The sequence below is a fragment of the Plecotus auritus genome (genome assembly GCF_963455305.1).
Source record: "Plecotus auritus genome assembly, chromosome: 2".
NCBI classification, from domain to species: domain Eukaryota; kingdom Metazoa; phylum Chordata; class Mammalia; order Chiroptera; family Vespertilionidae; genus Plecotus; species Plecotus auritus.
In genome coordinates, this window is record NC_137771.1 from 26458584 (window position 1) to 26481504 (window position 22921).

General features: G+C 40.6%; 1 protein-coding gene across 6 annotated transcripts in view; it reads left to right on the plus strand.

Moving 5' to 3' along the window:
- MACF1 (microtubule actin crosslinking factor 1) overlaps positions 1-22921 on the plus strand; it is a 360803-nt gene that overhangs the window by 241561 nt on the left and 96321 nt on the right. For all 6 annotated transcript variants that reach the window (XM_080657531.1, XM_080657534.1, XM_080657532.1 and 3 more), the window contains 13 exons: positions 357-560; positions 2839-3357; positions 4109-4285; positions 4542-4665; positions 5711-5919; positions 6259-6576; positions 8364-8530; positions 11953-12109; positions 13945-14062; positions 18889-18951; positions 19615-19856; positions 20662-20791; positions 21470-21669. In XM_080657531.1, the coding sequence (XP_080513657.1) occupies positions 357-560; positions 2839-3357; positions 4109-4285; positions 4542-4665; positions 5711-5919; positions 6259-6576; positions 8364-8530; positions 11953-12109; positions 13945-14062; positions 18889-18951; positions 19615-19856; positions 20662-20791; positions 21470-21669 (2628 nt within the window). The remainder of the gene's footprint in view (positions 1-356; positions 561-2838; positions 3358-4108; positions 4286-4541; positions 4666-5710; positions 5920-6258; positions 6577-8363; positions 8531-11952; positions 12110-13944; positions 14063-18888; positions 18952-19614; positions 19857-20661; positions 20792-21469; positions 21670-22921) is intronic.

Here is a 22921-nt window from a genome sequence, read left to right on the forward strand (position 1 = left end):
ACCAATTAGTTGCCTCCCATGTGAACCCACAACCTAGGTATGTGCCCTCACCAGGAATCGAACCTGTGACCCCTGGTGCACGGGACAATGCTCCAACCAACTGAGCCACACTGGCCAAGGCTCTCCCCATCTTTTAAAGCAGTAAAATATACACAAAAATCTAGAGATTATTTTCAATAATTATTTTTTCAACAGATTTAGCTGCTCGTTCTTTTTTGTGAGTTCTAAGATTAACTATACCCAATCTTAGAGCTTCTCATTTTCTTTAGCGTAAAAATTTCCCTCTTGATTTAACCTATAACCTATAATTGCAGAGTATCTAAGGCCTTCTCATTAGACTCCCTTTACTCCTTTAGAGTAAAGCAGCAAAGGAACTGGCAGAGAACAGGAGTAAGATTGATGCTCTCTTGGATTGGGTGGCTTCAGTGGGATCACCTGGTGGACAGATGGAGCAGCTGTCAGGAGCTAGCCTGGAGAAAGGAGCCTTGGATACCACTGATGGTCACATGGGAGTGAACCACGCCTCAGAGAAACTGGACAAGCAGTATGAGAAGATGAAGGTGAGGATGTTGCTTGTCCTCACTGTGCTGGGGACTCTCTTCTGCCCTGAGCAAGTCACCAGTACCTCCTTGCTCCCGAATCCAGGGAGCACTTCTCAGTTCATAGTCTTTGACGTCTCAGCAGCTTTGGCACTGTTGGGCACTCCTCTTGAATACTCTCTCCCTTACTTCACATAGCACTACTCTGCCCTTGATAATCTGTATTCCTTTCCTCTAGGCACCGTTTCACATACTGGTGTGCTTTTAACATAGTCATAGACTTGTTCTCATCTTTCAAAATATGCTTTCCTTGGGTAGTCCGATCCATTCATGATACTTTAATTACCATTTGTACTAAATAATTACATATGTATATTTGACTCTAGCCCAAATGCTGTCCTCAGCTTCAAGCCATTATATAAATCTGTCTTTCTCTTGATAAGTTGAAATCATAAGCATCTCAAACTGAAAAATGGAATGCCTGTTTACTATAATACCCCTCTCCTGATCAAACACATTCTCCTTCCTGTATTAATTGCCTGAATTAGATACCATTCGAGACTTCTTTCCATGCCTTACTGTCCCATATCGAATCAGTCATCAAATCCCATGTTGCTTATATCTCTTTCATAGGCAGCCACACGTCTTCATCTCCATTGAGATATTATTGTAGTTTGGACTTGATTATTATAGTAGCTTCTACTGGTCTCCTTGCCTGTTGGCTTTAATCCTCCAATTCCTTTCCCACACTAAGTAATCTTTCTAAAATGCTATATCCTTTTAATGGTTTCCTATTTTACTTATGAAACCATTTCTTTCTTACTGTTTATCTCTACTGATTTATTCCTTCATTTAGCAAATATTGAGCATCTGCTATATGACAGGCATTGGAGATAAATCAGTGAACTAATAAGATAAACTGTCTCCTGGGACATTAACTGACACATGCCGTCACATTATATTGCATTGTTGAAAGATAATTATATATTCAGGGCACTTAAAAAACACACGCATCACATATTTTAGTAGTGCTACCTTCTTAGCACAAAAAATTTGGTTTAGCTGGAGTGCTTCTGTTGAACGGCTTGTGTGGACCATTGCCTATTGTGTACTAGTAGGATTTCTGCCTCTGGCATGCCCATTCTGTGCTTGGGAGGTTCATTGTAGTGTGTCCCCCAAAGCCCTGGCACTCTTGTAACAGCACAGAGCAGAGATGGTTCTGCTGTCCTAGGAGCCTTCCTGACACCTCTTGCTGGTAGCAGTCAGCTTGCCTAAGTAGTATTTCCAACCTAGGAAGGAAACAGCCTTACTTGTAGTTGGATGGGTTGGAGGATAAGAAGGGGACATTGGGATGGTACATAGACACAGTGTGGTACTAGATGCTCCTTACTAGTTATTTGAGCAGGATTTGTTTCTCACCCCAGCTTCCCTGAGAGGATGTTGGAATCTGAGGCTATCAGATTATGGTGATACAGGTTGAAACCGGACAATATTCTGAAGAAAAGTAGGCTTAGTCCTTCTCTAGGTAGTTGCATCAACAATATAGATAGGAACACTGAGGGAACTCCCTCTGACTTCTGTTAGACTTGGGAAGAACATTGTTCGAACAACCACTATTGTCCTTCTTTCACTTCTGTTCCATTGGAATAGAAAAAAGGTCCACATTGAAACACATGGAGACAGCACAGACAAATTACCTATGCTGTCCGGAAACACAGCTCACTCTCATTAATGCATAAATCGTTTAGATAATGAATTAATTTCCCTAGATCTTTCCTGTTAGGACAGTCTCCATAGATAATTGACTGACATATTTCATGGCTAAGAATTGGCAGTTTTTATGTTGTTCCATGTATGGCTCACCCAGCTTATTCTTTCCTTGCATTCATATGGGTAATTATGAGCTGGCCATTTGTACCTTCTCTTAGACTAAGGATGATTTAGTGAAGAGAGTAGTGTCAACAATTCATCCCTTAACTACCTGCATGACCTTAGTCAGTAATACATCTTTTTGGTATTCACTTAACCCCATCTTTAATGTGGATATTATATTGTCTTCATACATTGTAGATTGTGCCACAATCAGATGAGATAATACATGTAATATATCTTTGAAAACGTTAAGATTCTGTATGTGTCAGTTCAGCTGAAATATGGCATAATGCTTAGAGAGATTTGGTGATTTCTGAACAGTTATAAAAGTGGCCTACAAAAATCTCTCTACTTCTAGTTGTAGACATAACCACATTATTGTGGTGTCCCTGCTAATTGTCCTTTGTTTGGGGGGAATTTTTGCCAGGCCCATCACCAAGAATTACTATCTCAGCAGCAAAATTTCATCCTGGCCACCCAGTCAGCTCAGGCCTTCCTAGACCAGCATGGCCACAATCTCACACCTGAGGAACGGCAGACGCTGCAGGAGAAGCTAGGAGAGCTAAAGGAACAGTATGCGACTTCCCTGGCCCAGTCAGAGGCAGGGCTGAAGCAGGTGCAGACACTACGGGATGAGCTGCAGAAGTTTCTGCAGGATCATAGAGAGTTTGAAAACTGGCTCGAACGGTCTGAGAAAGAGCTGGAGAACATGCACAAGGGAGGTAGCAGCCCCGAAGCCCTTCCCGCCCTGCTAAAGCGGCAGGGGAGCTTCTCGGAAGATGTAATTTCCCACAAAGGAGACTTGAGATTTGTGACTATCTCAGGACAGAAAGTGTTGGACACTGAAAACAGCCTGGAGGAAGACAGAGAGCCATCAGCAGCTGGAACCTTAGTGAAGGACAAGCTGAAGGATGCAACAGAGAGATACACTGCTCTCCATTCAAAGGTATGGGAGAGGCTCCTGGCACCCTCTGGTGAACCAATCGTGGCAGCCCTCACAACTGTGGGTGGTTTCTGAGACTTAGAAACCTCAGGATACAGTGAATGAGCTAATTTGTATATTGACCACAGACAGAGTGTCTTTATGAGCTATGCAAAATATGAAGGCTCATGGGCTAGTGCCCGATGCTAGCAATATCAGCAGCACGTCTCACTCCAGAGGTGCTGGTGGAGGTGCTTGCCTTCTGTATCATGACCAACCCACAAGAGCTCCTCAGAGACATAGCACAGGGGAAACTTAAACCCGGTGCACAGTCTGTATTCCTGGACAGAGCATCGAGGGTAAATTTGTATCTTCCTGTCAGAGAACTCCTTTTAGCTCCTAAGGCATAGAATCTAGTCAGTTCTTCCCACCCGTCTTATGCTTTGTATCAATACCTCTAACCCTCAGAGAGAGACACTTTTCTCAGTCCCATTTCTCTTGCAACCAGATGTATATTTCTTTGATGGCTTATCATACAGCTCACTAAATCTTCCCCAGTGTGTAACAGAGTTGAAGTGAATAGAATGGATCAAACGATGAGGAACCCACTCATAAAAGGTAGTTGCTGCTTATCTATTCATGGAGGCACTACCCCTAACTGCAGTCACAGTGACTTCCCTGTAACAAAGACAGGCCTCTCCTGGACTATGCCTAGGATGCTGCTGCCTACAGCCTGGCTTGCCTAAGCTTTCTTTCCCTCCTTTCTCCGGCACAGTGTACACGATTGGGCTCTCACCTGAACATGCTGCTAGGCCATTACCAGCAGTTCCAGAGCAGTGCTGACAGCCTGCAGGCCTGGATGCAGGCCTGTGAGGTCAAAGTGGAGAAGCTCCTCTCAGATACTGTGGCCTCTGACCCTGGGGTCCTGCAAGAGCAGCTTGCAACAACAAAGGTGAGCCAGGACACAGGCTGTTGTACTGCATGGCTTACAGTACCCAAAAGTAAAGCAAATATTGGCCTTTAGGTTAAAAACAATGGTTGGGATGCCTTGGACAAGATCTTGTTCCTAAACAACTTATTCTAATATCGGTGGCTCTGGTTAAGCTGAGAATTATTCTATACAGCAGCTTAATAGCTCTAGGTTCCTAGAACCAGCTTTGATTACGCACTTAGATGTTTTTCTTTTGTCCTTTTTCATCAACAAGCAGCAGTTGCAGGAGGAATTGGCTGAGCACCAAGTACCTGTAGAAAAACTTCAAAAAGTAGCTTGTGACTTCATGGAAATTAAAGGGAAACCAGCCCCAGACTGCAAGTGTGTTCAAGAAACTACAGGTATGAAACAGCAACACGCATAGTGCTGTCTAATTCCTAGTATGTACCTCTGTTCTGTAGTAGACCCCTTTGTGTTGTACAGGTATCCGGTGCTCGCTGGGTGCTGAGGCTATAAACGTGAATAGCTCACCCTCCCATGAACTTTATTCTTATATCATTGAAGGACCTTTGCAATCTGGCTTCAACACCTTTTCCCCCAGGCATTCTGCCTTCTAGATACATCCTACGTCTCTCCTTTCCCAAATAAACTAGTCATTTCTTCATTGCTTTACCCCTGAAGTTTTTCCTGTTGCTTAGCTGATAACATTAAATGAGGGCTTACCATGCATGAGGAAATCTTACTAATGCTTCCAGATGTAGCCAAGAGATTGCTTCCTGTGTAAAGTCCTGACCACCATCACCACCACCTCCCAAAAGAAATAAAAGATAAGAAATAATTGGTTTTCTTTCAGGCCTCTCTGGTACTCTTTTTTTTTAACTTTTAAAATATGTATTTATTTTTAAATTTTATTTTAGAGAGAGAGGAAGGGACAGATAGAGAGGGAGAGAATTGGATGTGTCCAACTGGGGATTGAACCTGACACCTAGATATGTGCCCTGACGGGGGATGGAGCCCATGACCTTCTGGTGCATGGGATGATGCTCCCAAACCACTGAGCTACATCAGCCAGGGCAAGTCAATTAAACTTTTCTCTCTCTCTCTAGTACCACTTACTACCACTGTAGCACTTAGGATTTTATTTTCATGGTTAGTTGTGCCTTCCTCTGCCTACCCTCTCTTTCAGAGTCCTGGGTTTGAAGAAGGCAAGGACTTTATCACAATTATCTATAGTCATCAGTATCTAGCTCAATTTCTGGCATGTAGTAGGTGCTAAATAAATAATGCTTATGGAATTTGGCTCAAATACTAGTGTCCTTTAAGCTTATTCCTTCTACTTGTCTTGATGTCTGTTATTATAATTAACATGCAACTTAATACATTCTTTTTAAAAGCACAACACAAAAATAGTCTCCACTCTCTCTTTTCATGGCCATGTTTTTCCAGATTCCATACTTAGCCATTTCCAAAGCCTCTCCTCTCGGCTGGCTGAGCGCTCTGCTCTGCTGCAGAAGGCAATTGCCCAATCTCAGAGTGTGCAGGAAAGCCTGGACAGCTTGTTGCAGTCCATCATAGAAGTTGAAAAAAACCTGGAAGAGGAACAGGTGGAATCCCTGTCATCAGGAGTCATCCAAGAAGCCCTGGCCACTAATATGGTAAGACCTCTATCCCAAGAGTTAGCATAGAGTGTATTTGCCATGTTCCATAATTGCATCACTTTGAAAAAGTATCAAGAGAAGAATTCATGTTCATGAATCTTCTGATGATGAGACTTAGACATGTTGACTAATCCATGTGAAGTTATTGCTACCCAATTTCCAAGTCATTGTTAAACTTCAAGAACAATGGGGATTGCAAGGCCGTTTGGTGGAATGGGTTAGAGAACTAGGAGGATGAGATATACAATGTTCTGAAGGCTCAGTTCCAATCCTCCAATCCTCCAGAGGAGATAAATGTGTAGTTATTGGAAGTTTGACACATCTTCTTGATGACAGAAATTGAAGCAGGACATTGCTCGGCAAAAGAGCAGCTTGGAGGCCACTCGTGAGATGGTGACCCGATTCATGGAGACGGCAGACAGCACCACAGCAGCAGTGCTGCAGGGCAAACTGGCGGAGGTGAACCAGCGCTTCCAACAGCTCTGTCTGCAGCAGCAAGAGAAGGAGAGCTCCCTAAAGAAGCTCCTGCCCCAGGCAGAGATGTTTGAACATCTCTCAGAAAAGCTGCAGCAGTTCATGGAAAACAAAAGTCGGATGCTGGCCTCCGGAAATCAGCCAGATCACGATATTGCATATTTCTTCCAGCAGATCCAGGTGAGGCTGTACATGCCAAATGGACAGAATAAAGGGAAAAGCAGGGCAAGGAAGGGACCAACATTTACTGAGGACATAAGATGTCAGTCAATATCCTGGAAACTTCACCTGCATTATCTTAAAGAATTATCACAGCCATCCTGCAATCCAGATATTGTTTGTCCATTTTTTAGAAACATACCTAGATCTATTTTTTGCTCATACTACATGTTCAACCTAAATCAGCAGGATACTTAGCTTATCATGGTCAGTCAGGGATTCAAGTTGATGGAAACTTCATCCTGACAAAGTTTTTATGATTGCTTCAATGGGAAGAGGGAATATCATGTGCATTTACATTTTGCTAGTCAAAGCAAGTTTCACTTGAGCATACCTGACTGTGGTGATATGTAATCCTACCAAGTATCTAGAAGGCACAGAGCTAAATATATTTGGTGAAGAGTATTACCTACCAAAGATACATATATCCAGAAGTGGAAGTGTTAGGTCATAGTATGTGCTTACACTTAATTTGACCAAGGAGTGGCCAACTTGAGCTCTGGCAAGGCTGCACCGTTCTGTTTCACTGGTCTGTCCATTCATATACCATAGTACACATTGTTAATTATAGAGGCTTGATGATATGTTTTAATATCTGGTAGGGCTAGTCTCCTCATTACTTTTTTCTTTCAGGATTTTTCCTAGCTATAATTGCATATTTATTTTTCCATATGAACTTTAGAATCAACTTTACTAGCCATAGAGAAGAAGGTGGTATTTTTATTTGGGTCACATTAAATTTACCTATAAAGCCCAGCTGGTGTGGCTCAGTGGTTGGGTGTCACCCTATGAACCAGGAGGTCATGGTTCGATTCCCAGTCAGGGTATATGCCCAGGTTGCAGGCTCAATCTCCAGTGTGGGGCATGCAAGAGGACGTCGATCAATGGTTCTCTCTCATCATTGATGTTTCTATCTTTCTCTCCCTCTCCCTTCCTCTCTGAAAAAAAAAAAATTACCTATACATACATACATATATACATGCATACACATTTTTATGGATGTATTTCCATTTATTTAGGTCTGCTTTTGTATCTTTCATAGTGTTTTAAAGTTTTATTCATAAAGGTTTTATATAGTTTCTTATTAGTTGATTCCTAAAATTATACCTTTTGTGTTGCTATTATAAATGAAGTTTTCACATTTGATTTTAATATATTGATTTTATATTTTGATACTTTACTGAATTATTTCATTGTTTGATTTAGTTGTGTTGTTGATGCTCTTGGATTTTGCAAGTACACTTTCATATAATGTGAAAATGTAGTTTTACCTCTTTTTCAATTTTTTAAAATATATTTTTATTGATTTCAGAGAGGAAGGGAGAGGGAGAGAGAAATACAAACATCAGTGATGAGAGAGAAGCATTGATCAGCTGTCCCCCTCAGGCCCCACACTGGGGATCAAGCCCACAGCCTCCTGGTTCAAAGGTCGACACTCAACCACTGAGCCATACTAGCCGGGCTCTTTTTCAATTTTTATGCCACCAATTTTCTCTTACCTAATACCTTTAATAGTGAGGAGAGTGCCTATTTTACAAAAGTGATCGCCTGAAGAAACTTAGAGAAATTTATTAGCTTAAGAGCACAAGCTAGTAAGTGGCAAAGCCATGATTGAATTTTAGGTCTTTTTTACTCCAAAACCCTCTATTCTTTTCATTCTGTTATACTGCCTAGGTATCGTTCATCTCTTAGTGTGTATTTATTTATAAGGATCAGAGGACTTAATACATTTCCTGTTTGCTTGATAGGAGCTCAATTCGGAAATGGAAGACCAACAGGATAACCTTGATACTCTTGAGCATCTGGTCACTGAACTGAGCTCCTGTGGCTTTGCACTAGACCTGTCTCAACACCAGGACAGGATACAGAACCTCAAAAAGGACTTCACAGAGCTACAGAAGATAGTTAAAGAAAGGTCAGTTCCCATATGTGTTGGTCAGTGTGGGGAGCTAATTTTTTCTTGCTGTTGAGTGAAATTATTACCTCACCATTCATTACCAGAAAAGAACTCTGCTATGGCCCAGCTGGTGTGGCTTAGTGGTTGAGTGTAGACCTATGAACTAGGAGGTCACAGTTCGATTCCTGGTCAGGGCACATGCCTGGGTTGCAGGCTTGAGCCCCAGTAGGGGGCGTGCAGGAGGCAGCCAATTGATGACTCTCTCTCATCAATGTTTCAATCTCTCCCTCTCCCTTCCTCTCTCTGAAAATCAATAAAAACATTTTTTTTTAAAAAAAAAAAGGGAAAGAAAAAAAAATCTCTGCTATAGAGGGATAAACGATTTGGAAAGTGTCTCTTTCAGCCAAAACCGGTTTTTGGCTCAGTGGATGGAGCGTCAGCCTGCGGACTGGGGGGTCCCGGGTTCGATTCCGGTCAAGGGCATGTAACTTGGTTGCGGGCACATCCCCAGTAGGAGGTGTGCAAGAGGCAACTGATCCATGTTTCTCTCTCATCGATGTTTCTGACTATCTATCCCTCTTCCTTCCTCTCTGTAAAAAATCAATAAAATATATTAAAAAAAAAAAAAAAAGGATTTGAAATAAAGAGAAAAATTGGAGACTTCTCAGACAAAATTAAGGGTTATATTGGCACTCACCCTGCTTGTTTTGACAACAGTTATTTTTTATTATTAATCCTCACCAGAGGATATGTTTATGTTTATTAATTTTAGAGAGAGAAGTGTTACAAAATTTACCAGAGGACCAAAAAATACACAGGAGTACCGGAGATACAGGAAAAACCCATTTATTTTCAGATGTTCCGCATGTACTGGTACAGTGACTCAGGGGAGATGTTTCTCTCCAAATCCTGAGCAAGCCAATATGGAGGAAGCGCTCCCTTTATACCTTTTGGTTTCTTTGTCCCCCAAATATGGATGGACTTCTGGACCTTTCGCGGGCTTTGCAAAAAGCCCCGTGTGTTGGGATGGGGGCTGTGAGACCACACCTAAAGGCCTGGCCTCGTGCCAGCACTGATAACCCCCTCTGGGGTTGTGTATTGTTCATGGTTTATGGCCTCTGTAAAATGGGAGTACTTAGGTAAACAGGTCTTGCCAAGAACAGATAATTAAGGAAGGGGTAGTGACTAGACCATCCGTGGGCAAACTACGGCCCATGGGCCGGATCCGGCCCGTTCGGCTGTTCTATCCGGCCCGCGGAGCCGAAAGAGCGGAGGGTTCTCTTGCTCTCCCCTCCGCTCCTTCACCAGCAGCAGTGTTAACATGGCAACGTTGGGAAACACGGCCGCAGCTCCTTCTTCTGAGTGGGCGGATTTATATCTGCCCATTCAGTAGAAGGAACAACCTCTCAATCTTCCAGAGGCTCCTTGTAATGCCCGCGGACATGTCTCCCGACATCACCCTGGGAATGCGACATCACCCTGGGAATGCGTAGACACGTTATTGTGATGTAGGGAGACACGCCCCTGGAGAGCACAGTATCAGAGCCTTTCTGAGGTAAGATTAAGAGCTGTACTCAAACACAATTTTTTCCTGTTCCCACATTCTGTACATCACAATGACTTGTTAATAAAACAACAAAAACTTTCAGCTTTTAGGGCTTGTATCCACTGCAGTTTTTTTTCCCACTGCGGACGCGCGCAGCAGGGAAAAAGACACACAGAGGACATGTCACACTAGCCATGCTGCGGCTGCATTTTTTTGCTGATACGGATGCGGTATCAGTAACGCTACCGTGGCCACTAACCGCATGTGTTAGCGGCAAAACAAATGCATTTTGCGCTGCGTTTGCTTTTCCCCCTTGCGCCTGTAAAAATGCGTGCTACAGGGCATTTGTGTTAACATGCACCACTGCACATTAGCATCAACACAAACATGATGGAAACCTGTGTACCCTGCATTAACCCTAGCTGCGCTGCATTGCAGTACTGCACCACACTGCAATGGCAGCACGGCTAGTGTGAACGAACCCTAATTCAGTGGGTTGAACAAAAAGATTGTATAGAAATGTGATGAGCTAAAGATTTTATTACAAAATCGCTTAATTTCAGGGTTTCAGAAGTAATTGGACAAATGAAAAACTGAAAATCAAATTATAATAATTAGTGTTTACATTCTTCTTGTTAAAATGTTTGAAATGAATAAAACTATTGAAATAAAAAAAAAAAAAGACCGTACCCTTTTATGTAATAATGTTTACTTTGAATTTCTATTAGTTCACACAAACACTCCATCCATGCTTTTGTTCCGGCCCTCCGGTCCAGTTTAAGAACCCATTGTGGCCCTCGAGTCAAAAAGTTTGCCCACCCCTGGACTAGACTATAGGCTAACAGCAACGTGCATTAGGTTACTGGCACAGATTCAGATTGCTAGCCCCCAAAAATGTCTCATTTTCCCCATCAGAAGGGAGAGAGAGAGAACATGAATCCGTTGTCTCCCATATGTACCCCTATCTGGGATTGAATCCGCAACCTAGGTATGTGCCTGATTTGGAATCAAACCCTCAACCTTTTGGTGTACAGAACCAACTGAGCCACCCGGACAAGGCTTGACAACATTTAAGTTGCTGTTTTTGAAGAGTGTCTGGGTTCTTTTTTCTTTTAAGGCAAACATGGGAATATATATGACAGAGGTGGCTGATTTCAGGTAATCAGCTCACTGTTGAAAAGCCATGATTCCTCCACTAGAACACCTCATATAGATTTAAGAGCTGGTTAAGATTTTTCTCTTGGTTTAGGCATAAATATAATCTTGATTTAGCAGATGATGGCCTTAGCGACTAGAGGAAAGTAGTTGCTCAAATCAATGCAGGTAATTAGGGAAGGAGAGGGGAATGAAGGCCAGGCAAGCTTTGTTTTTCTTCCCCTATGCTGAGGTCATTTCCAAACTGAATTCCAAATTGATTTTTCCTTTCTCCTGGATTTATTTTATTTTAGTCCCTAGTGTACTTACCCTGACTTCTCAGAGCCTCTTGTTTTAGCCTTTTCCTTGTTAAAGGAATTAGCATTTGAATTAGGCCTTGAAAGAGTCAAATACCTAAAGAGTATCAGAGCTGGACTTAAGATCCAAAGCCTACATTCCTTCCATTGTGTCATAGAAGCTAAATAGCAAGCTCCCTGTAGTTTTTCTCCCTTTCACTTTAGCTTACAGTAAGATTGAAGACTCCTTTCCCCAGAATGTCCAAACAAGGGCAATAGATTCCTTAGTTTGATGCTCTCCTACATTATATGTGGTTGTTTAGCCAAAGCTGCTGTGGAAAAGATGATGGGAAGAAAAGGGCTATTAGGAAATGATTCCTAGAGTCCCAGAATGAACTTAGTTTTAGTTCAAGTTGACTTCACACAGCTTAGTCTGGCAAGTAACAGAACCTCTCCGTTGATAGAGAGGAAGATGCATCGTCTTGCCAGGAACAATTGGATGAATTCCGGAAGCTGGTTGGGACCTTCCAGAAATGGTTGAAGGAAACTGAAGGAAATATTCCACCTGCAGAGACTTTCATGAGTACTAAAGAGCTGGAAAAGCAGATTGAAAACCTGAAGGTAGGTGAACAAAAATACCTCCAGGAATTGGGCTAGACAGCAGTTTAGAGGCATGTATGGACTCATTTCCAGTTGTGGTGGGAAAGTGGTGTGAGAAATCCAAATTACCCATCTACATTAGAACTGAAAGTTCTACCTACCCCTACCTAAGCACTGAGCACCAAAAATCTATTTAAAAACCAAAACCAAAAATACAATTTTGGAATAATACCTCTGAAGTTTCAGCTGTTTCTTAAGTTCCTCTCACGCTATGGTAGGTCATAAAAAAACACTTGTAAAAGTCCAGTTCTTAAGTAGCTTAAATTCTCATTGTATGTTTGAGAATTAGACAATTATATGTGAGCAAGTAACAAAATATATGATCAGGAAATCGAGGACATAATTAGTTCTACAACTAATAAAGGAGATGATATAATGAGATGGTTGGGAGGTAGCTTCAAGACGAGGACTCCTTTTTTCCCATCCGCTGCAGAATCCCTCTGTACCATTTTTTATTTGTAGTCATCGGGCCTCTGCTTATACCTCTTACACATTCTTCTTTTAATTGAAACCAGCCTCCAAGTAACTCATATACATTTGTCCCCATTGTCTTAGTAAAGCAGGATTTATCTTGAACAGAGAAGAGTTTGATTGCCTTCACAGAGTCTGTTCCAAGAGCATTTGTTGTAGGGAAATTCCCTAGAGCAGAGGTTCCCAGTTTCTTGGTTCACAATACCCTTAGTGTTTCAAGAAATTTTTCATGGCAACACAAGGCCAAAAACAAAAATAGAAAACCTCACTTGCTTAGTGGTCAGGTCCAGAAAACTTAATAGTAGTTGTTCACATGGTGTCCAACAGATGTCACTGTATTTCCCTCAAAATTTTAAAATATCCTGTGTCAATATATAGGTTAGTAACTGTAATCCTTTGGAATCAAGCCCGAGTAATAAAGAATTGACAAGCTGAGACTTGATAAGGTTCAGTCTGAAGCTAGGCAGCATGAGCTTGCTAGATGTTCATGGCTCTGGATCTTTCTTTGCTGCTGCTCTACAGCTTCAAATCAAAATCAAACTAAGTAGATTTCAGGGAACTTTAGGAAGGGATTGCAGGCTAGGGTGATGTCCCAGCTTTGCAAGGAGTAAAATCTTACTGCTGTGGCAGGCATTCCACATCTCAGAGACAATACAACCCGGTGCTTTTGACATAGAGCAGATGCCATTGTTTCCTAATGGCTTCCTATAGAAGTGAGAGCTTTGACTTCAAACCCAATATAAAGTTCTCTTGAACATACTAAATGTAACCTATGATTCTGTGTATTTCTCTATATCTCAGTATCTAGCTCCTCATTTTACTCTCCAGTGACCATTTCTTTTTTACTCTTTATATGCATGCTGTTCCCTTTGTCCACCTGACAAACTCTTACCTTAACTCAAAGCTTTCTTCCCTCTAGCCAAAGCTAAATGTGTCCTCTTGTGATCTCAGGGTTGACTGACTGTCCATATTTCTGTAATAGCATTTATCACATTATAATGCAATTGATAATCTGAGCTCTTGGTTCAGAACTGTGTCATTGTCTTACTGTGTATCCTCAGTGTTTAGCATGATGCCTGGCCTGTAGTAAATGCTCAATAAACATTTGATGAATGAATGGATGGCATGAATGAAAAGGTCCTGAATATTCCAGGATATCATTCTTTCACACCTTGTCTATCTAAACCAAGATCTTGAAATGGTGAATATATAAGGATGGTCTCTTAATGCTTATAAAAACTTTAGGGAGTATATGTAGAACAGGTGATTCTCCTATGAGGAGAAAGCTCCCAGATGTTACCTTAGCTGTTTTGTTCTTTAAACAGGGTCTCTTAGATGACTGGGCAAGTAAGGGAACTTTGGTAGAAGAAATCAATTGCAAAGGCACTTCTTTAGAAAATCTCATCATGGAGATCACAGCACCTGATTCCCAAACCAAAACAGGTGAGTTCAAGCTCTTAAAAAATGTAGTGAATAAACCTTTTTCTTTGCTTTGGCCCTTGTAATGATCTCTTTAATAAAAGTCAGAAACAAGGTTGGATATGAGAACAAATGTGTAGGGAGGGGGGGGGGGCGGCGCAGGTCTATGAAGTAGTCTTCCCTCCCTCAATCTGATCTATTTTCCATTTCTATATAAGAGTACTCCATTTTGGAAAATTCCTTCCCATCATAGGAAAAAGAAACTTTTTGGCCCACTTGTTGGCTCAGTTAAAATGGGATTTTCTTACTTGAAAATTTTCTCTTTTATACGTGGGAATAGGATGGCTATGCATATCTTTAAATTGGGGTCAGCCTTAGATGGTATAAGCATGGTTTCTTGGGAGATGCTAGATATCCTATATAATAAAATCCTAGTGTGCTAAGTGTCCGGTCATCTGGTCGTGCATTCAACCAATCAAAGCATAATATGCTAATGATATGCTAAGGCCGCTCAACCGCTCACTATGGTGTGTACTGACCACCAGGGGGCAGATGCTCTGACTGGTAGGTTAGTTTGCTGCTGGGGTCAGGACGATTGGGACTGAGTGAGATGGGCTGGACATGCCCTGGAGCCCTCCCACAGTTCTTCCCCGCCTGGCCGACCTCCTGCGTCCCTCCCTGGCCCCGATCCCTAGGCCTGGCCTGTGCCCTCTTGCAATCCGGGACCCCTCGGGGGATGTTGGAGAGCCAGATTCAGCCCGATCCTGCAGGCCAGGCCGAGCGGCCCCGCTAATGCACGAATTTTGTGCACCGGGCCTCTAGTTTAGGAAATAATATCGGTACTCCAGGGACTGGTACATTTCTTGGAACTGGACATAAAGATTGTGCCCAGATACATGAAGAATCTCTGACTGCAAATTCAGTCTTTTAAATAAATCCACTATGAGCTCAGTGACTTAGTAGTTGCTAATTGGTATCTCATAGGTTTTATTACCAGACTATGTTAATGTACCCCTATAGTCGCTTAAATAGTATGGGAAAGATGACCTTTTTTTCCTCCTGAGAATGGCTACTTTTCTGTTGTATCCTAAACTTTAAAGATCTCTTGCCACTAACTAGAAGTTAAAATTGAATTGAATTCAATATTGTATTATTTAAAATATTGACATTTCAGGAATTGATGATTTTTTTATATTCTAACACATAAACCTCCAAATTTAATGACTTGTTGGTGTGTGACTATATCAGGAATTGGCAAAACTTTTTCTCTAAAGAGCCAGATAGTATATATTTTATGCCTGTGGGCCATATGGTCTCTGTCACATCTACATGCCCCTGTCTTTATAGCACAAAAGTGTTATGCCCAGATTTTGTGATCCCCAAAGACCACCAGGGAGCCGAGTCCGATGCAAAAGCAAAGAGCCTTTATTCGAGCTAGCTCGAGCTCCCCGTCCACCACACTCGCCAACGCAGCGGCAGGAGGCAGAGAGCCCCAGGCCCCAAACGCGCTGATTTATAGGGGGCCTGGGAGAGGTAGGAGGGGTGAGGTAGTGTGGCCTCCGCTGATTGGTCGGGGTCAGGTTGCACATGGGGGCAGGGCGTGGCTTACTTTCCTCTTGCATTTCTATTGACTAATTCAAAAGTGTGGGTTGGGCTCTTGGAGAGGTTCTAGGGCGGGAACCTGACTCCACGAGGTGGAAGACATGGAACAAAGGGAACATGGAGTTGGTCTCTCCCCACCCTTTAAAAAGTAGGTGTAGATAATATATGTGTATGGGTGTGGCTTTGTTCCTATAAAGCTTTCTGTGCAGAAACAGGCAGAGGGTCAGATTTGGCTGGTAGGCTATAGTTTTCAACTCCTGGACTAGATCACTGGTTTTTCAAACTTTTTGAAGCATTATAATCTTTTTTTTTAATTTAAATCTCACATATAACTCTACTACAGAAAACAAAAATGATATTTTTTTGGCATAAGTTTCCCTTATAAGTTATTTTGGTATTCATCTGTTATGAAATCCATTAATGGAGAATATTGATGGATTCATTGTGAATGTAAATATCATTATGAATATAAAAATTTGAAAAAGGATTTATTAAATAACAGCTTTATCATCTGATTTATTTCTAAATTTTGTTTGGTTGCATTGTATCCAGAAACTGTAGTTCACATAGATAAGCAGTTGTAAATGATGACAAATGTTTTTAAAAGTTTATTTTATAATTTCAGAGTACTCTCCGATTAAACTGAAGTAGAAGCTTGAAAGTGATGTAGTAAGACATTCTTTTTCAAAGTTGAATCACCAAGAATATTCAATGAGAGCTCTCATTTTTTTCTTAAATATCAAAAACACCTAAAACTGGTGACGAAGACAAAAACAGTCTATAACCTGACATAATCATGACCTGAAGTGTTAAGAATTCTGTTATTACGTAATTCTACTTAATGTGTGTCTACTCTTAGAAGATGTACCTCAACCTTTTTTGACATTTTATTTAATGTAGTACACATATCCTATAGATATTTTTCTTTGGACATGAGTGGACATGTGAGGTTTGAATATTGTAAAGTGTTAGTGAAGAGCTACAACCTTCCAATCATTGACACTCAAAAAGAACCTTAAATGTGTGCATAGAGGTGCAGGAGCTTCTTTATTGCCCCCCCCACCCCAAAATACCATACAATTGGCCCTTAGTATTCACAGGTTCCTTATCTGTGATTGCGCCAAGTACAGATCAAAAATATTTTTAAAAAGTATTATGTTGTTGCTGACATGTGCTGTGTAGTTAGGCCAAAGATGGTTGCTGTACTAAATATGTACAGAGGTTTTTTTCTTGTAATTATTCCCTAAACAATACAATATAACAACTATTTACATAACATCTAATTGTATTAGGTATTATACGTAATCTAGAGATATTTAAAGTATAGGAGAATGTAGGTTATATATAGAGACTCTGCCATTTTAAATAAGGAACTTGAGCATCCTTAAGTTTTGGTGTCTGTGGAGGTCCTAGAACCAATCTCTTGTAGATATTGAGGGTTGTCTGTAAATTGGTTGTATCTAGTGGGTTAAGGATATGGTTGAACATAATTGAACATGCGTGCTTTATTGCCATTTCTAAGTAGTAAGAAATATATTCTGAACATTGCGGTGAAGCCGAACATTTACAGAGTCCCTCCTTAGGTGCTTTGAAAATCAGTTTGAAATCACTAGCCTGAGTATTCTCAAAGTTCTCTTCCAACTCTGAAAAATCATGAATATTCTAGTTCCTTACATTTGTATAGTTCTTTTTGTTTCATAAAGTGCATTCACCATACATTACCTCACTATCTTTGTCCAGCAATCCCGTGAGAGTTAACAGGATAAGTAGTATTATCTTCAGATCCAGGGAAGAATCTGAGGTCTGTCCATGTATTAGAGCTCCCCATACTGGGTTAGTGACAATCTTGGCTAGAAACTTCTCTTAATTACGAGTCCAGTTTCTTTTTGGTTATCCCCACACTGTAATGGAAGATGATCTTTCTGTTTGGTTCCTTTTTCATTGAAAATACACTAATGTTAACATTTAAAAGTTTTATAATGACTATTTTTAATATAACTGCACATGACTTTTTCCACAGTGAAATCAGTGCACAGGAGAGTTTTATTCTGTCCTTTTACTGTAACATTATATCACAAATATTCTTCAGAATTTCTATGTAATCTTTATAATTACATGATGATCTGGTTTTTACTTAGGAAACTTCTCTGAAATACAGGAATAAACTTGGGGAGAATATAGGTGAAATTGTGGTAATTAGAAACAGAACCAAAGACCCACAGTAGGATTCATGGGAATGCTTATGAGCCAAACTTTTAAATATATTTTATTGATTTTTTACAGAGAGGAAGGGATAGGGATAGAAAGATAGAAACATCGATGAGAAACATTAATCAGCTGCCTCCTGCACACTCCCCACTGGGGATGTGCCCGCAACCAAGGTACATGCCCTTGACTGGAATCGAACCTGGACCCTTCAGTCTGCAGGCCGACGCTCTATCCGCTGAGCCAAACCAGTTAGGGCTGAGCCAAACTTATTGGCACCTCAAATTTCTGTTTTCTGGTGGAAAGAGGGGAGCAGAAAGTCATGAAAGATAGGGAATCTTCCTTTTTTAAAAAAAAAACAAAAACATATGTTTTTTATTGATTTCAGAAAGGAAGGGAGAAATAGAAACATCAATGATGAGAGTGAAGCATTGATTGGCTGCCTTCTGCACACCCCACACTGCAACCCAGGCATGTGCCCTTGACCAGAATTGAACCTGGGACCCCTCAGTCCACAGGCTGACGCTCTATCCACTGAGCCAAACCAGCCAGGGCGGGAATCTTCCTTTTGAAACAATATAGGAAGGGCTCATTTTAATGTCTTTATTAAAAGAATGATGCTTTGTATGTCCTTGACTGTACTTACTTTTCATTTTTATTACGTTGAAGGACATTGATATTAAAGTTGAACCTTTTGGGCATTAATTATAAATCCTCATTTCAAAGTATGTCAGATACCATTCTAAGGACTTAGTCATTTTACCACTCCATGCTTCACAAAATTAGGGCAGGGCCCAAAGAATTTGGATTTCCTCTAGAAAGAATTAGGGATTATTACTGCTAAAGAGCTGAAACACCTCTAGTGACTCTTCGTGGCCTGGCAGCTAAAATGATTTGTCTCTTCCCATGAGTATGTTGTCTCGTGCTGTGTTAACTTCCTGATAACCTGAGCTTAAAGTGAGTGCCAAAGAACAAATTCAGTGCTTCTATGTATTCCTAACACGTTTGTCTTGCCCTGTTTGTCTCTCTGTCCTTCTGCTCAGGTTCCATATTGCCCTCTGTAGGAAGCTCTGTAGGCAGTGTAAACGGATACCATACCTGCAAAGGTGAGAATGCCATTTCAACAGTGCCTCTATGTTGTGTGTTTTAGGACAGTGTTCATGTTTGCATCTGTGTATGTTTCCATATGTGTGGAAGAACTGCTGCCAGGATGGGTATGAGGGTAAAAATCTAGGGAGGAGCATGTAATGCCTCTTCGTTTGCTAGTGACAGGCTAAAGACGTTGGCAGCCAGTGAAATAAAGCTACTAATGAAATAAACTGGACCATTAGGTAAGACCAATAAGGAGAGACCTTGAAGATAATATATGTGAATCTTTGAATTATAAAGAAGCTATACAGGATAAGTAGTCTAGTGTAGCCTTCAACCTCCCAATTAGGTGACTTCTCTGTAGTTTAGAGAAAAGGGAGCAGAAGAATGCTCCAAATCCTTTGTTCTCATCATCTTATTGTTCCGATGTTTATTTAGCATTTTATTTATACATCTGGGTATACCAGTATAATGCCAAAGTCAGAAAGTAGATGAATGAGAACTCTCTTGCTCTGTATATGTAAATAGCAATTTTTATGTGATTTAACAGGAAGATAATTTCTCATTCTGCAGAAGGAGTAGGAGAGGTGCTTAGTTCTGATAAGTAATTTAGTAGTCAGGAACCAATGGGATTGCTCAGAGAGCTATTCCCAATCTGATTTCTGTTTCTATCATATTAGATCTGACTGAGATTCAATGTGATATGTCAGATGTAAACTTGAAATATGAGAAACTTGGGGGAGTACTTCGGGAACACCAGGAAAACCTTCAAGCTGTCCTCAGCAGAATGCAGGAAGTTCACAAGGAGGCAAGCTCAGTGCTGCAGTGGTTGGAATCAAAAGAGGAAGTCCTAAAAGCCATGGATGCCTCTTCATCTCCAACCAAGACAGAAACAGTGAGAGCCCAAGCTGAATCTAACAAGGTACTGTGTTTTTTATTAGCTGCATCCCAAACACTAGAAGGAAGGGACTGTTATATCAGTGTTCAGGGACCTGAGATGAGACATGGCCAACCACCTCGGTCATGATGAGCAGCATGGTTGACTTTTAAATGTTTAATATACCTAAACTCTCCTAGAGAATTACCTTACCTATGAAATTAGAAATTGTTATAAGTCAGATGTTCAGAAACCAAACCAGGTGTGTTTGCAAAGCGAATAGCCCTCCTCAGAAGCATGAGCTCATTGAGAATGGGATCTCATTTTCTATATGATGCTGCAAACCACACATCCTCAACCAGGCACCTTTCCAACTCTTGGAGGGCTCTAAATAGCAATTGCAGTATGTGCTTAAGATTGACATTTCGAACTAAGAAAAATATCAGAAGGAATAAAACCATGTACAAAAATCCTGTAAATTTTTCTTACCAAATTTTTTTGTATTCCAATTGAGCATAGCATGTGATCTCCAACTGCATAAACATCATCATCATCATGATTGGATCGTGACACTTTTAGATTATTGGGATTAAGAATTTCTCCTTATTGGGTTCTACTAATGTGTTGTACATAAAAGAAATTCAGTTCTTCTATTTAGATTTTCATTTTAAAGTAAAAGTTGAAGTAGAAAGTTTAAGTATCTTAAAATCACTAAATAAGTTAGAGTTAGAGTTAGAGTTAGAAGTAGAGCCTATAATTGCCGCCCTATCTTCCAGTCATTTTTTTCCACACTCACATCTTTGTTTCCTGTCCAGAAATCTCATGGCATACATGTTGTTCTTTCTCCTAGGCCTTCCTGGCTGAATTAGAACAGAATTCTCCAAAAATCCAAAAAGTAAAGGAAGCCCTGGCTGGATTACTGTTAACATATCCCAACTCACAAGAAGCAGAAAACTGGAAAAAAATGCAGGAAGAGCTCAGTAAGTTATCACAGGGATGCTACAGATTCACCTGTCTAAATTGCTTGTCTTCAAAGCAAATACAGAATTTCAGCACATTGTGTAGAGCAGGAATTATTTTTAGTTAATTTTCATAAGCAAACAAGAGGCCCAGATCAGGTTAGAGAGTGAGCTTGATAGGGAAAAAAATTAGAGATTCCACTCAAAGTGGCAGAAGTTTGGCTTTCTTGGGCAAGTCAAAATGACAATCTGCTGTGATCAAGAACTGAAGAGAGTATTGGTGATAAAAATGAAAAAATGGGAAATCTAAATAGTGAAAGGATAGATAAGTTATGCTGTGTGCATCATTTTGAACTATAAATTATGTAAATACTAGTATGAAAAAACATTGGTATCAAAGATGTTTATAATATAGAAAGGTTTCAAAACAGGCTATAAAATAACATCTATATAAGATATTTTATGTGTGTGTATATGTAATTCAATTTTATCACATGTCTAGTTTCCTATAACCACCAGCACAATCAAGAGACAAAACTGTTATTTTAGTTAAAATTAAATGTAAGTTATTTTTAACTTTATAAATATTTAAATAATGCTCCAGGGGTCATTTCCTGTAGTTTATTTGAACATAATTTAGGGACCAGGACTGTGGCTGATGAGAGTAAAGGAATACATTTTCCCATTTCCTCTCTACAGATTCCCGATGGGCAAGGGCCACGGAAGTGACAATGGCTCGGCAAAGGCAGCTAGAGGAATCTGCAAGTCATCTGGCCTGCTTCCAGGCTGCAGAAGCCCAGCTCCGGCCCTGGCTGATGGAGAAAGAACTGATGATGGGAGTGCTGGGGCCCCTGTCTATTGACCCCAATATGCTGAATGCACAAAAGCAGCAGGTCCAGGTGAGCAACATCACTGAGTGCTTTAGAGCAAGAAGTAGGGTCATACAAACCTGGGTTTGAATGCAGCTTCGGTAAGTAGATTTCATATGACCCTGTCACGTCATTTACTCTCTGAGTCTCATTTCCTCTGTTTAAGTGAGATATTTCTTTTTTTTTAAATCCTCAATCAAGGATATTTTTTCCATTGATTTCTTGACAGAGTGGAAGGGAGGGAGGAGGGGCAGGGAGTGAGAGAGAGAGAGAGACACATCGATTGGTTGCTTCCCACTCGCACCTCAACCGGGGCTGGGGATGGAACCTACAACTGAGGTATGCCCTTGACCAGTAGTTGAACCCAAGACATTTCAGTCCGTGGGCCAGTGCTCTACCACTGAGCAATCGGCCAGGGGTAAGTGAGGTATTTCTAACATCTTTATCACGATGTCTGTCAAATAGTAAATAGTCAATAACTGTATCATTAATATCATTAGCAGGCAGTAAGATCAATAGATGTGAAAATGAGAATTTCTAACTAAATTGTAGAACCATATTTTACTTATAATCCCCAGTGGTAGTCAGTAGTCATCCACATTACTTAATGCAATGTCTTATATCACCTAGCTCTACTTAAAGTTTTTCTGCTGATCAAACTAAAAAAAAAATTGATTTAAGTGCCAAACATCATAGAACTTTAGGTGGGTCAAAGCAATGCATTTCCAATGAAATTCTGTCTAGAACCTTTCTTTGTTCTACATTCCACCCCAAACTTGTTTCATTTCTTCTCACCATCCACCAAGTCCCTTAAATTAAGACCTAAGTGTAGTTTTTGAAGGAACCCTTTCTTTTAGCCCCTGCATCCAATTAATTACAAAGTCCTATTTAATGCACTTACAAGTATTTTTCTAAGCTAGTGGTTTTTTAACTTTTTAAGTCTCAAAACCCTCTTTTTTAAATATATTTTATTGATTTCAGAGAGGAAAGAAGAGGGAAAGAGAGATAGAAACATCAACGATGAGAGAATCATTGATTGGCTTCCTCCTACATGCCCCACACTGGGGATCAAGCCTGCAACCCAGGCATGTGCCCTAGACCAGAATCGAACCCAGGACGCTTCAGTCCACAGGCCGATGTTCTATCCACTGAACCAAACCAGCTAGGCAAAATATATATATATATTTAAAAGAGTAGCATTGTTTTAAATCTTTGCAAATTTCTTTAATGTCTGACTTAATAGAATATTCTCATAGATTTTCTTTTCTGTTTTAGCATTCAG